This window comes from Rhinolophus sinicus, linkage group LG02, assembly GCF_036562045.2.
Source record: "Rhinolophus sinicus isolate RSC01 linkage group LG02, ASM3656204v1, whole genome shotgun sequence".
NCBI classification, from domain to species: domain Eukaryota; kingdom Metazoa; phylum Chordata; class Mammalia; order Chiroptera; family Rhinolophidae; genus Rhinolophus; species Rhinolophus sinicus.
The window spans coordinates 96,466,963-96,483,642 of NC_133752.1; the positions used below are offsets into that span (position 1 = coordinate 96,466,963).

A 16,680-nucleotide genomic window follows, 5' to 3' on the forward strand; every position below is an offset into this window, starting at 1 on the left:
AACTTTTGACCTTTATTTTGGCTGTCTCATATATATAGTTTTTGTGGGTTTTTTTTTCTGGTTATAAGCTCAGTTCTGATACTGGTAAGGTTGCCAGCTAAGTGATATAATAAATACCTTGTTGTATTACTTTCACATTTTCTAAAAGCTATACAATATTATTATTTTTTTAAATCCTTCAAAGTGAATGGACAGAATTTCATAATTAAAAAGGAAAAGATTTCAATATACATTTGCCATGTAAAACTCACAAGACTGAGACCTATGTGCAAGAACATCTGTGTTAAATAACAGCATTAACAGCTAAAGTTTACTGAGCAATTACTGTATGCTAATTCCCATAATAAGTGTTTTACATGTATTACGTCATTTAATCAACACAACAACCTGTGAGAAAGGAGTCTGTTAGGTGACTTATCCAAGGTCACAGAGCTAACAAGGGGCAGAGGTGGAACTCAAACCTAGGTTATTTTGACTCTTAATGACTACGCTGTTAACAAAATTATATGGTGGTACTAACATTTCTAGAAATATTTTCCAATAATAAAAATATTGCATTTTTAATGTGTGTGTGGTAAAATTACCTTATGAAAATTGTACTATCTATATGTTCATCACGCCCCAAAGCCCTTGTTCAAAACAAAACAAAAAGACAAATATACATTCAGTCTTAATATGTAATTAAAGGGACTCTTAAATTATCAAATGTTTTCACATGTACCTCATACACAAGTAATACTATTTTAGACATTTTAAGATAAAGTAGATTCTTAGGGAATCCAGTTCAGCAGTTTTATGGACATTTCAGGAAACCCACACTGGTAAATTTTAATTCCAAAGGTAACAATTACTCATAATTCTTAAAAACTACTGAGCACTTGAAAAAGCTCATCCTTTAAAACATTTTACTGGAAAGATATAACAAAAAAAAGTGTGTGGTCTCTAGCAGCAATTTCACACTGTTTTAAAAGACCACCTTAGAGTCATAGAAATTTAGAATTAGAAAGGGTTTTCTAATCTTCTAGTTCGATTCCCTCTAATTAAAATGGAAATCTAGAAGCCAAGGGAAGTCAAGTGGCTTGGCCCAGGTCTCACAACTCTTCTAAATATCATGATTTCCATTGCACTGTTGTACAAATAGTGAAGCCCTGGACATTCATGCTGGCAAGTGAAAGTCTTAGTTCCATGACTTATTATGTGACTCAGATCAGCTCCCACGTCTGTTATACAGGCTAATAATGAAGTGAGCTAATGCTCGTAAAGAACAGTGAAGAACACAGAGCTGCCATTATAATTATTCCACGCTTCCCTTTATCAGACCACGTTACTATATAATGAAGCATAATTAATGTAATTCATTCTGGTGAGAAGCTGTTTTTAGATTGACTTGCCATCATATGACATACCTGAAAGGTAAGTATCATTTTAATCCCAATAACTTTTTATAACCATCAGAATAGTTTAGCAAACTAATTCCTCTGCATTCTCTGCCCCCAAAACACTTTCTTTCTAGATAGTAGAAAAACAACTACCTATTAGGATGAAATTTGGAACTAAAAGTCCCAGCAAAATAGATTTGAATATGACCTTTCAGAAAAGATTAAAATTTTTGTTCTAGAAGGTAGAAAAACATCTAAAAGAATATAATAACAATGAAAATATAACACTTCTAAGATAGGAAGAAGGCAGGAGAGGAGGGTTAAGGGGAAAACAAGAAGATAGAATAGCCTTGTGGGGTTTTTTGAGTTACTTTAATTACTTCTCTTACCTTATATGAAAATTGAATTGCAGACTCTGGGGGATAAACAATAAAATGCCTTAATGTAAAACCAAAGCCTTGAGATGTTCTTTTCAACATAACTGTTTTGGGACCTGGCCAGGAGAATGTTTCATCTTCGGATGGTGATACAGTTTCACTTTGTTCTTTTCCATCTTTACTTTTTGATACCTAAAATAAAAAGATATTTAAACGTTAACTACTAACACCATATATTAATATTTCCTCACTTAGAAAAAATTATACGTAAAAAATATAATACCTGAGTGCAGATATGATTTTAATGGAGAAAAGGAACCATATTCTGATACATGAACTATATGAATTAGAACAAATCATGCAGATCATCAAAAACTCATTTTTTTCTAGAAAGAAATGCTATGAAAAGTTAATCAGAAGAAGAAAAAACTCTTGGAAGTTAGAAATATAATGGCTAAAATTTTAAATGCAATAGAAGGAATGAAAGATAACACCAAGAAAATCTTATAGAGCACTAAAGACTAAGAAACAGAAACAATGAAAGAAGAGATGTGAAACTCTTATCAAGTAAGAACACTAAAATTGTTATCAGATAGTGCAACAGCAACAAAGGATATTAGAAAATAACAGATAACGCCTTCAAGTTCTAAACACAAATTCAGTATCCACATTGATAATCCTTCCACTATCCTGGCCTTACACTTCTTTGATCTCTTTTCCTGCACTCTTGGCTTCTATCTGGTCATGACTGAAAACCATTTACAACCTCAAATCAGGGATTCCATTCTCCACCCCTTTCATTACCCCAACCCTTACGATTCTTCGATCTGAGCTGACCCTACCACTTTTCCCTGTCCCTCACCACCCCATGTCCTTACTTCCATATTAAGCCCGCTTCAATTCACTCCTTTACCTTTCTCTCACTTCTTCCAAGTCACCTGACAAAACCTAACCCTGGATAAACCAACATGGCCTACTCAGGGCCTGCACCTAAGGAGCCCAACACAGGTGGAGAAAAACAAAAACTAGGCTGACTGCTTTCACTCTAAGTTCACTTCCTGTAAGTGAATTTAGACAACTAACCTCAAGACAGCGTTTAGTGGTGTCTGTCGATGATAATTCTCTCCAGTCCATTCATCCTATGTGACTAATTCATCCCTTCTCCTCCAGCCTCACTTGTACCTGATGACCCTGCTTTCTACTACATCGAAGAAACACAAGCAATATCTGAGAACACATTTACCCCCCTCCCTGCAGCTGTGCCCATGTTCTCTGGCCTTCCCTCTCTTTACAATGCCTGCACTGCCCACCCTTCTAAGGCCCCACCACTTCTGTGCGAGATTCCATTCCCTCTCACTATTCAAAGATACAATTCCAGCAACTCTCCACTCTCTGTTCTGCGACATCTATTTTCTCTTAACGATATAATTCCTAACAGCATATACACATTCCGTAAATTCTTTAATCTGAAAACAACAAAAACCCCTCTCTTGACCACACATCCCTCTCCAGCTACCACCTTGTTGTCAGCTTGTCTTCAGTATGAAATTTCCTGAAAGTTGTCTACAGTTGCTATCTCCAATTCTGTCCCTCCTATTTTTTCTTAAATCCCCTTAAATTGGACTTCTGCCTCCATAACTCCCTGAAACTGCTTTTGTGAAGATCACCAAGGGTCTCCAAATGGCTAAACTGAACAGTCAAGTCTCAGTTTTCATCTTACGTGATTTATAAGTTGGCACAGGGATCAGTCACTTCCTCCTTGAAAAGTTTTCTCCACTTGACTCCCCATACTGATTTTCCTTCTAACTCACAGGCTCCTTCTTCTCAGTCTCCTTTGCTACGTCTTTGTCTCCTAAACTTCTGAACTTGGGAGTATCTAGCGCTCAGCCTCTACTCTGTCTTTTGGTGATTTCTTCACTCATACATTAAATACCATCTATATACAGATGTGTCACCAATTTTCACCTCTAGCCCAGACATCTCCCCAATCTAAGAAGTATCTCAAACTTAACATGTCTGCATTACTGCTAAGATTTTTGTATTAAATGACAACCCCAAGTTCATCCTAGTAATTTTGAAATGTAACCTTCATCAAATGGCAAAAAACAAGGCTTGGCCTCGTTATATTTTTAATTATATTCCACTAGTGAATCTATCTATTCCTCCACAACGATTTGCTTCAAATGAAGGTGTTAAAATTTAAAAATGCTCTCGAAAGCAATTTTTTCTTGATAAAAATACAGTGCAAGATAAAGGAAGTAAATTCAAGAGACTTCTAAACCCTAGATATTTTTATTATATAGTCAATATTTATTACTAGTTAGCTATTCATCAATTTCATTTTCTTTTCTTTCTTGGAAGACAGCTAGATAGTATCATTCATTCCCCAGCCAAACTTGCACTAGGGGAGGCGGTGGATGAGTTCTAATCAATGTAATGTGAATGAAAGTAATATATGTACACAAAAATCAACAGCATTTCTACATACTATCAATAAGTAACTGGAAATTGAAAAAAATGTTGTAAATATACACCATTTAAAATGGTATATACCATTTTAAATATATATACTGTTTAAAATATATACCATTTAGTGATAAATCTGGCAAAAGATTTGCAAGACCTGTAAATGGCAAGTTCAAAATACTGCTGAGAGATTTAAAGAATATCTAGTAATAAATAAATGGAGAGACATACCATGTTCATGGTTCAGAAGTCTCAGTACTACTACAATCTCAACTTTCCCCAAATTGATCTATAGATTCAATGAAATCCCCACCAAAATCCTATATTTTTGTGTAGAAATTGGCAAGCTCTTTTTATACTTCACTTTAAAATGAAAAGGAGCTAAATAGTGAAATAACTTTGAAAAAGAACAAAATTGGAATACTTACACTACAAGACTTTAAGACTTATTATGAAACTACAGTAATCAAGACCCTGAAACCATCTATAGAGACTCTACATTTGGAACTAATTTATCATAAATGCATTTCAGTTTATCTCCCATTCTAGGATTTGGAGATTTGGGGGGGGGGGGAGATGTTAACACTAAATATCAACATGGGTGACTCAAGCTAAGTGTCAAGTAATTGCAAAAGTGATCGTGATAGAATTTCTAAGATAAAGGTTATTAATCTAGGCTTAATTACCCAAACAGCTCTACGTAGTGACTAGACCCTCGTTTTGAGATCCAAATGAGAGGATCATTTTACACATACATGTGTGCAAGTTCTTCAGGTGTGCTCTCTCTCTCTCTCTCTCTCTCTCTCTCTCACCCCCCACCCCCATTCATTCAGTAAATAACTATTTATGGAGCACCTACCATGTACTCAACACAGTTCCACACAGTGGGGATAAAAAGTAAATGAAATACACACAGTTTAGTTTCTCTTCTTAGAGATAATTATAGATTTACATGCAATTGTAAAAAATAATACAGAGGACATCATGTAATCTTTATGCAGTTTGCCTCCACAATAACATCCTGGAAAACTATAACACAATATCATAACTAGGATATTGACATAGATACAACCCACCCAAGTTGCTGCATGTACCATTTCTTTTTTCATTGCTGAGTAGTATTCCATGGTATAAACACACCACAGTTTCTTTAAAGGACATCTGAGTTGTTTCCAGTTTGGGAGTCTTATGAATAAATGTGTTATAAACATTCACATACAGATTTTTATGTGAAAGTAATTTCCATTTCTCTGGGATAAATGTCCAAGAGCGCAATTGCTGGGTTGTACTCGTATAGTAATTGCATATTTAGTTTTGCAAGTAATTGCCAAGCTTTTTCCAGAAGATTTTTACAATTTTACATTCCTATCAGCAACGTACAGCTGATCCAGGCAGTTTCTCCGTATCCTTGACAGTATTTGGCACTGTCATTATTTTTTATTTTAGCCATTGTGACAGGTGTGTAGTGATACCTCATTGTGATTATAATTTGCATTTCCCTAAATGGCTAACGATGAACATCTTCTCATGTGCTTACTGGACATCTCACTATATAATTTTAAAGCACAAAGAATCTGTAAGGTTTCATTAAGATAAGTGAACCCTTTCATGTTACACATGAGGAAAGTGAGACCCAGATTAGTTAAGTGATTTATCCAAGATTACTGCTAGCTAGTATCAGGGCAGGAACTAATATCATGGTTTCCTGAATCTGAAACTAGACTAGTTCCGTTTTTCATCATCTCCTCTACTCTGCAGTCTGCGTAGATTCTTTCCCCCAATTGTTCTTTGATCTATTTATATTTTTAAATTCTATTTTTCTGCGGGACTCTAATTTTAGCACTTTAAAAATTTTACCTGTATTAAATTTACTTCTAATGTACTATTATTATGTTTTAGCCTCAGCACTCCCAAATATATTAAGTTTCCTTTTCTTTACCTTTGAATCATATAGAAAACTCCTTTGAATCATGGTTTCACGCTTCAAGTTTCTGAAGTGAGCTGGCTATGTCCTGTTCTCGTGAGTTCTTTACAAAAATGGAGAAGAGGGGATGAAGAGCAAGCAATTTCTGTTTTGCTTCCCGCAAACTAAGACTTTTGAATGCAACATATCTCAGCTCAGTTGTCTCAATTGTTCCATCCTCTTAAGAGCATCACACTGAATCCTCTCTTTTCCCTACAGGAAAGAAGGGAGGGTATTTCTTCTTTCTACATAGAAAGCGAAGATGAAAAGAATATACTTCTGTGCCTTTTTCACTCCTTCTTCTAGTTACCCATAGAGCTTTAGATCTGCTGGATTGATAACAAAGGCACACAGGGAGAAATGCAGCTGTCCCAGACTTCTCTACTTGAGAAGACCCCTAATACCCATCTCTTTACACACGTCTCATCTCCCCACCATGAGTACCAATTCATGTACCAACAGCATCAGAGTGCAAGAAGCCAAGAAGTGACTGGGACAATAGCGGTTAAATTCCTGTGGACCAAGAACTGTCATTTGATTCCCCTACAAGACTTCATAACAAGGTCACTTGATTGAAAAAATGACTCAAGGTTAAAAGAAACCAAAATAAAGGATAAAAAATAACTCCATCAAAACTAGATAAAACAAGTAGACGAAGCAACCTAAAAGATGACTAAGAGAATCTACAAGAGGAAAACATTAACCACATAACAAATAAAGGCAATAAAAACCTCACAGAAGGGAATGCGCACTGGCATGAGGGAACCTTTGGGGATAAAGGAAAGTTCTCAAAGTAGATTGTGATGAAAGCTCCACAACTGTATAAATTTACTACAAACCATTCCAATGCACACTCACAATGAGTGAGTTTTATGGTATGTAAATTATAGTTCAATGAAGATGTTTCAAAAAAAACTCACATAGGTAAAAAGTACGAAGTCTAAAGGTTAGCCAGAGGTGAAAGACACAGGCTGTCACTTAAGTAAACTTAAGAGTAAGAAAGAAAAAAAAAAAGCCTGTATACATAATATATAACCCCTAAGCTATCTTTTGTAATTATTGTATTTGTACTTTAAGCAGGATGGGGATGGCTTCTAGTATATTCCAGAAATCATTCATGATGAAGCATAAGGATTATATTGTGTTCATCCTGAAAGATTCAAAGTTTGATTCCATCATATATCTCCCATATTTCCCCGAAAATAAGACCTAGCCAGACAATCAGCTCTAATACGTCTTACTTTACTATAATATAAGACCGGGTCTTATATTAATTTTTGCTCCAAAAGACACATTAGAGCTGATTGTCCGGCTAGGTCTTATTTTCAGGGAACCAAGGTAAGATTATTAGTCCTACTCCTATGGATTCTTTGAAAATATTTTGTTACATAATATTTGTTATATACTATTAGTAGTGCCATTGCTTAAAGTAAAGTTTCTTATTTTAGGGCCAGACCTTCTCATGGTGATACAACACCTTTTAATATGTCATTTCCTGAGAAAATACAACACAGAATTATAATGCGTGAGCCCTTGGGATTTTTTTTTTTTCCGTTTTCTTCTTTTATATAGTTGAATTGTTGAACTATCATAGTTTTAACTATCAGCTGGCCAGATGTTTTTTCTTTTATGACTCAGGGAGACTGCGGCATGCAGAGTGGGAAGAGCACGGGCTCTGGAGCCAGACTACCTGGGGCTCAGTCTTTGATACCAGCTGTGAACCCCATGGAGGCAAGTCCCTCAACAGAGCTCTGCCTCACTTCCTCGTCTTCACTGTGAGAAGGAGAATAATAGCACCTACTTCGTATGTTTCCTAGGAAGATTAAACTATCATAGTTTATCAAGTTATGCAAGTTTATCAAGTTTTTAAAACAGTACAGCACACACAGTAAGCACTACGTAAAAATTAAATTAAAAACACAGAGGTCACCAATATATAAAGGCTTATTTCAAAAATGTATTATGATAACACTTCAGATCAGAAGAACAGTATATAAAATATACAGTATATAAAAAAAAGAACAGTTTTGTATGAGAGGAAAAACCAAATCGTGAGTATCCATAAAACTTTTTACTAGATTTTTAGGTACACTAACTACTAGTCTCAATGAGAAATGGGCTCACAGTCCTTGAGGGATTTGTCAAAAACACAGCTAGTAAATGCCAGAGCTAGCCTACTCTTTCTGCTCTATGCCAGAAGCAGAAACAGAGTAATAATACGGCTTTAAAACATTCAGATATTGCTTATCTTTAAACTAGTTTCTCCATAGTCCTAATGCCACAGATAATTAATCACATAGCAAATTATTTCTCATATATTAGGGTTTTTTAATGGGGCATTTCTCTGCAAAATATTTCAACACAACTGGAAATCTGATGTTTTCAATTAAGGGTATTTTTGTTTGTTTGTTTAAATTTCAGCTGAGCTAAAAGACTCTTGAAAAAAAGTTTTTTTATATACTGAGTATTCCTGGAAACTATTGATTTGCAGCTTCTCTTTCTGGAGTCTCTTTGTAAAGATTTTTGGGTTGTTTTGTTTGTTTGTTTGTTTTTGGCTCCTCCAAGTTGATAACAATTGGAACCACTTTGATACTGAATACCTAGATGTATCTAGATGTATTTTTCTGAGAATAAATTCCGGTTTTCAGTGGTATTTTAATATTTAAGACACGAAAGCTAATGACCAAAGAAATTCTAACACTCTCAGACTTGAAGGTGAAAAATCTAGATGACTTTAGTCCAAAATATTTCAAATTAAATGTAAAAATATGACTACTAATTTTTTATTATTTATTTGGACATTCACTTATAACATCTTTCATCTAAGTTGATTGTTGATATGGGTCTTGCTGCTGCTGCTGTGTACTCTTTACGTATTTTCTGGTAAAGAAGCTCTATTACAAGATAATATGATAGAGTTATTTTCAGAAGCTACTTATTTTTTCTGATATGAATAAAATCTTGTTTACTCTGAATCAGAGAACAGATTGTATTTTTAGGCTAAAAACAATTAGCTCACTACCCTTTGGGCAGACAGGGATCTCCAAATTAAGAGTCAAGCTTACATTTCCATTTGTTCTAGTTAAAAATGAAAATTTGCTTATGGAGACACAAGCAATACTGAGCATGTATGCAGGCTAGAGAAGATATAAGTAGAGAACATCAGACCCATAGCATGTGGTCGTTCCAATTTTTTTTTTTTTGAGCACTGTAATGATCTAGAATATCAGACTCACCTCATTAAACATATATACAAATAAATTTTCCAGATCTAAGTAAATTTTGGATTATCAATGACACTATATTGACAATTGTTAATAGTTTACTCAATTTCATTAGCCTAAACTATTGAGACTATATCATTTCAGGGACTTTTATAGCTTAGAAGGAAACTTGGAGATAGTAACATTCAACTTGGCCAATCACCATTTTATAAAATAAAACACTGAGTCTCTGAGAGGTTAAGTAACTTGCCAAAAGGTACACAATTATTGGTCACCCAAACTATTCATTAGGGTAGACCACACGAGAAGTCAGGAGCAAATGGAAAAACAATTCATAACAGAGGCTGAAATTGTTTTTCATACGTGCAAAAATATGTCTCTATGTATCAGCGAGGGTGAAGGTACCCCATCCCAGACATGAATTACTCACTTACTCACTAGCACTCAATGGATGCAGACTACCATAGTGTGGCATTTCCAGGAGAGCCAGAGCATCCTGCTACATAGGGAAGCTCTGTCCTCCAAGAAACTGCACCCCGTGAACGAGGAAGATGGGGAACTAAAAGGGAGACGCATGAAACAGAATTACTGAATCTTAGAGGAGATTCTTCCTTTTTTCCTTACCTTTGGCTGGAAAATAGCTTAAAACAAAAATTCAATATACATAATATCAACTATACAGAGCTGCTCTGTTTGGGGAGAGAGGCAGGGGAGTTTGTATAGGAAGCTGTTCCATTCTGCTAGCTCCTCTGAAACTCTAAGGAGCTTGTTAAGGAGCTTAACAATCAGAGATATAGTTCAACCAATTTATTTAACAAACACAGAAACTGAGGCCCAGAGAGCCTTGCCGATGGTCTCATAGCGAATTAGTTACACAGCATGGATTGGAACCTATGCTTTCAGTCTCCTGATCCTGGAACTTTTCCACTAACAGGTTGTCTTAGCAATTTGGGAACAAGAGCTAATGAGTAATAAACCATTCTTTTTCCTTTTATAATTTGTATTTCTTAGATATATATGTTCATTAAACACAAGTTAGAAAATAAAGCTAAGCAAAAAGAAAGTAACTTATAATAATGTACCTACTATTCCCCCTCTAAAGAAAACTGATGTCAATACATATGTATTTGTATATATCCTTCTAGACTTTTTCATATGTAAACATATACAAAATACACACTTGCGAAAAGTGCTCTTCTAACCCACTTATTTTTATTTACTATGTTATGAATGTCTTTCCATGTTAATATAATATATAGTGACACACTAAAGACTGCATCACGTTTTGTCCCACGAATAAATCACATTTCACTTATTCACTCTTCCTTTTGTCATTTAGATTTAGGTACACACACTGCTCATTAAGCTTTTTATACCACTGGTATTATTATTACTACTACTACAACTACTACAACCACCTTGTAGGTCAATCTCTGTGAAAAATCATGAGTACTTCATTAGGAGAAATTTCCCAAAATGGAGCTGCTGGTCAAATAGTTATTTTTTTTTAAGTTTTATATACAAAATGTCAAAGTACCACCTATAAAATGGGGGACCAAGTCACAAACCCACTGACAGCACATAAGATTGCTATATCCATATTCTAGCCAGCAATGGGAAGCTATTTTTCAATCTTTGCAAATATGCTAAGATGAAAAAATGGTTCTTAATGTTTTCAGTTTTTGTTTCTTTATTAGTAGTCAGGTTAAACATCCAATTCTTAAAGACGTATAATATAAGTAACATAGAAAAGAATATACAGATAGTCTCCAGTTTAAGATTGAATTAAGAACATGTTGTCACTGGAATTCAGAACACAATTCTCAAACAAAATTGTAAATGAGGGTTGACAGAAATATCTTGAAACACAGTAGCAGAAACCAAAGCAAATTTCTGGGAACTGGAAAGAAAACTGAAAATACAAGGAACTCAGAACTGACCAACTGGGAAAGCAGCCCCCAGATCTCAAAGAACAGACAACAAGCACCCCCCAGCCCACCCTCCCACCCCAGGAAGGAGGGTCACACCGTGTCACATTCAGATTAGTCTGAGCACCAGGACGCAGCCTGACTTGAAGTGGAGACACGAGAGCCAGTCCAGCTCCAGCAAAGACAAATGACATCAAGTGAGATAGAGACATCCGCAGTCCCTGGGGGGGGACAGGGCTTGGACACGAAGCAACTCGGCTGCCGTCCAACTTCTAATGTGGTAATGTACCCTCTGCTTATGCCCTTGCAAATGAATCACTGTCTCTAGGTTGAACGCAATTATGTTTCATTTATTTCAAAACCCCAGCTAAGTAAAAATTCCCAATGCAGCAGGTCCTTATTTTATAATTTGTTCATGAAAAATTATGATTAAATATCAAAAAGTATTTTATATGCATTTTAGAAGCACTGTGGAGCTTACTATTTAAAGGAACTCTGGGATAAAACCTTTTGGAAAACAATAAATTATTTCCATTACTCCATAATTTATGCCCTATAAGTATAATTGCCTTTCAACATAAAGTATTTCTGGAAACTACACTATAAAACAGATCATTTTAATAGGTATTTTACATAGAAAAAATACTTTAACTGGCTAAAAATTAGAAATGATTAAAAATATATCAAAAATATGTAACAATTAGAAACCTCTAAAACCATTACAAGTGCACACTGTTACGATTTTCATAAGCATAAATACACCAGCTGCATATTATACAAGGAGAATCTAAAAGTATTATAAAGTATGAACAATACTCATAAAAAATGTAAATCCAACATGCCATAAATTTTACTAAAAATTTATAAGTTAAAAATAAGAAATGTTAATCATTCCGATCAGCCTGAACAGCCAAAGGAAATTATATACAGAGGGTGCCAAAACAATTTATACACATTTTAAGAAAGGAAAAAACTATTAAAATTGTAATACTCAATATATACCGATAAAAGATGAATACAAGTCACGTTTCACTTCTGCAATGACAAGAAGTGCTCAAAGTGGTTACCAACAGCATCTAGACACTTCTGATTACAGCCAACTACTTGCTTGAGCAACATTGACCAGTGTGTCCACTTGTGTACATTTTTTTGGTGCCCCCAGTAGTTGAAGGAGGGCTTTCACACTCCTTCAGCCTCCGGTGCTTTGGTTGTAGTGCAGGTGCTTATGTTTACACTGAATGACAGGGCATTTCTTTAAATACAGGTTTTGTTGATGACACTGATTTTGCTGTTGTAGAAGTAATTCAAATTCTGATTAAGTAATTATAATTTCCACTGGAAGAAACAAGTCTATCTTCTTATAAACTAGGCCCTTTTTTTTTGAAAATCGATTTTCCTATGTCCATTTTAACTAAGCTAAAATGGTCATTCCACTCACTCTCTGGATCTTCCATCTTTAAAAATCATTATATTCAAGTAGATACCGTCAATGCAGAAAATATTTCACAAGTAGTTCTTAAGGACTTCTGAAAAATGAAGACCTGGGATTCATACTAACTTGCTTTGGTTATTCAAAGAGACTACTCAAGGAAACCGAAAATTAGATGACATTATTCCTATTTTACAAATTTTTAACACTGTACTCCAAGAAATTAGGTAATTCATCCAAGTTCTTACAGCTAGTGAATGATGGGCAAAAGATCTGAACAGATGCTTTACTAAAGAGGAAACGCAAAAGGCCAACAAATGTAAGAAAAGATGCTCAACCTCACAGGCATCAAGCAAATGCAAATTAAAACCATAATGTGACACTATGACACACACACCAAAATGGCTAAAAACATTTTTTAACTGGAAATCAATTATTGGCAAGGATGCAGAGTAACAAGAATTCTCAAATGCTGCTGATGGGGTGTAAACCGGTACAACCACTTTGAGTAACTGCTTGGTAGTATCTGCTAAAATTTGGCCGTAAAATGTGCACATCCTGTGTCCAGTAACTCCACTCCTAGGTATATACTCAACAGAAATCCATATGTATAAAGCCATGTGCAAAATGTTCACAGCAGCATTATTTGTAATGGTCGAAAGTTAGAAACAAGTCAAATATCCATCAAGAGTAGAATGGATAAACAGTGGTATAGTCCATACAATGAACTCCCACAAATGAATCCTTAAAATGTGGATGAATTTCAAAGATGACACTAAGTGAAAAAGGTCACACGCAAAAGAGTTTGTACAATGTAATAATATTTATGACACAATTCAAAACAGGCAAACCAATGCATGGTGATTATCTTTAAAGGAGAGAAACATGACGTCAGGGGGCATAACAGAGGCTACTAAGGAGCTGTTACTATTCTGTATCTTGATCAGAACAATGATCCATAGGTGTGTGCACTTTGTAAAATTCACCAAGCTACATATTTATGATTTATGTATGTTATATATTGCTATATTTCTACTTTAAATGTTTACATTTGTCACGTTTATTTAAACATGAATCTGATTATGGCATTATCATGCTAAAAACCCTGCAATAGGCTTCCCATCACACTGGGAAGAAAATCCAAAACCTTTCTCTTACAGACCCTCCCGGACCTGGTCCTGGGTAGGACACTGACCTACTTCCCTTTCTCCTCTCCCCCGATCACAGGTTCCTGACACACAAACCTCCTGGCTGCCTCCAACCCAGCTCTTACCCACCCATGTTAGGGGCTTTACACCTCTGCAATTCCCTCCACCCGGCGTGACGATATTTGTATGGCTTGCTTCCTTAATTCATTCGGTAATCTTCTTAAACATCATCTACTCAGAAGTGACTTCTAAGGGGCTTTTCCTGACCACCTAATCTAAAGTAGTCTCCCCTCACTCCACCCTTCATTTTTCCTCACAGCACTTATCACAATCTGAAATGACATTATATGTTTGCTTATTTATGTATTGTCTGAGCCCCCTACCCATTAAAATGTGGGGACCATAAGAGCAGGGACTTTGGTTTGGTCATGCCAAATAGCACAAAGCAGGTACATAAAAAGTTGTATTGAATGCTTAGAAAATTAGTATTTTCTTTTCCTGTAAAGGAAATTTTATAGTTGCAATTATGTATTTGTGTTTCTGTAATATCTGTCTCTCCCACCTGATAACCTCCAGGAGCATAATATACATGCTCACCATTTTATAGCCAATACATAGCACAGTAGCTAGGCAAAAACCAGGTGCCGAGTAAGTACTGGTGAAATCAAACGATGTACATCAACGCACCACTGAAACTTCATTTTTTCTAAGCTTTCTACAAATATGCATTGTAATTCCCTAGTCAGGATCTAAACATCAGGATTACTGCCTGAATTAAGCTCCTTTAATCTCCAGGCCCTAAAAAGCACCATTTCCGCTCACCACTCTGGGTAGTCCCAGAATCATCAATTTAACATATTTTGACTGATCTCCATTATTTATGACAAGCTTAACAGAAATTCCTACTCCCTCCTCTGTAGAAAGAGTTAACATAATAGGCCAAAGACTACTATCTTTAGAAAGGCCTGCTTACAAGGTGGGTCCTTGGTTGGCATCTGGGACCTTGGATTTCTGAAGGGTTCTCACCATTCCCTAATGGATCAAAGTGGTTCACGGTGCCTAAACTGTATGCAAACAATGTGGTTTATGCTGAACACCTGCTTTCCTTCTGGGACTCTGGAATTTTGGTACATGCTGGAAAGAAGGTGCTTATGTGACCAGCCCCCGGTAAAAACCTTGTCTCGAATGAGCTTCGCTAGTAGACAGCATTACACATGTTGTCACAATTTGTTGCTGGAGGAATTAAGTGTATGTTCTGTGTCCATGGGGAGAGGACACATTGCAGAGGCAATACCTAGCACAATAGCCAGGCATGGGTTTCGCTCTGAGCTTTATCCCATGTGCCTTTTTCCTTTGCTGACTCTTCGTATCATTTTGCTGGAATGAACCACGGTTGTGAGTACTTGCGAATACTACTATATGCTGAATCCAGTACATCCTCTCAGCAAATCACTGGGCCAGGGGGTCGTTTGGGGGAATCCTCAACACATCTCCCAATTCTGAAATGGATTATAATCAATCACCACTGTAGGAAAACAAAAGAAGAAAGAGAACAGTGATCCCCGCCTTCCGGTACTCATGCCCATGTGCAATCTCCTTGTGTGGGCTGGGCCTGGTGATTCGCTTCTCATGAATGGAATTTGGCAAATGTGATGGGATGTCACTTCCAAGACTAGATTACAAAAGACTGTGACGTCTGTCTTGTCCACAGTCTTTCTCTGGCTTTTCTCCCTTGCTACTTCTTATGAAACAAACAGCTGTGAGCTGTCCTCTGGAGAGGCCCAGGTGAGAATAACGTAGGGTGGCCTCCAGCAAAGACCTGAGGCCTTCAGCCCAACAGCCTGTAAGGAGCAGAATCCCACCGGAAGCAGGTCCTCCCCCAGGCAAACCCTGAGATGACTGCAGCCCTGGGTGACCAGAGTGTCGGGTTGTGTGAGTGATACTCTGAGCCAGAGGATCCGGTGAAGCCACGCCTGGATTTCTCACCAACAGAATATTATTCACCCATTAAAAAGAATGGACTCTTGCCCTTGGCAACAACATAGACGGATGGACCTTGAGGGCATTATGTTAAATGAAGTAAGTAAGACAGAGAAAGACAAATAGTGTATGATCTCACTTATATATGGAATCTAAAACAACAACAAAAAACCCAAGCTCAAAGATACAGAGAACAGACTGGTGGTTGCCAGGGGTGGGGGGAAAGGGGAGAGAAGCAAAATAGTTGAAAGGAGTCAAAAGGTACAAACTTGCAGTTATAAAATAAGTAAGTCCTAGGAATGTAATGTACAGCATGGTGACTACAGTTAATAATACTGTACTGGACATTTCAAAGTGAAGATAGTAAATCTTGAAAGTTCTCTTGACAAGGAAAAAATTCTGTAAAGATGGTGACAAATGTTAACTACACTTATTGTGGTGATCATTTTGTAACTTATACAAATATCTAATCATGTTGTACACCTGAAACTAACATAATTTTGTATGTCAATTATGTCTCAATTAAAAAACCTATTTCAGCATTCAAGCCTTCTCACATAGGCTTAATGTTTAGAATTACACTGCTTATACAACATGGTTACCAACTCACAATATAGTCATACACGTATGTGTCTCAGCGTTGCTAAAGGTTTCGGTATCAGAACAAAGGAAGAGCTAAGAAAGCGACTCATCAACTAATCTACATTTCAAAACACACCTAAAACTCACCGATAGTCATTGCAAAACCTACTTCTCCCTCTTTCTGTTTTCTTAGCCTGCTGTGAA

At 36.3% G+C, this 16,680-nt stretch overlaps 1 protein-coding gene across 1 annotated transcript in view; it reads right to left on the bottom strand.

Moving 5' to 3' along the window:
- ARHGAP21 (Rho GTPase activating protein 21) overlaps positions 1–16,680 on the bottom strand; it is a 117,364-nt gene that overhangs the window by 72,263 nt on the left and 28,421 nt on the right. The window contains 1 exon segment of the mRNA XM_074324927.1: positions 1,769–1,948. Coding sequence (XP_074181028.1) covers positions 1,769–1,948 — 180 coding nt within the window.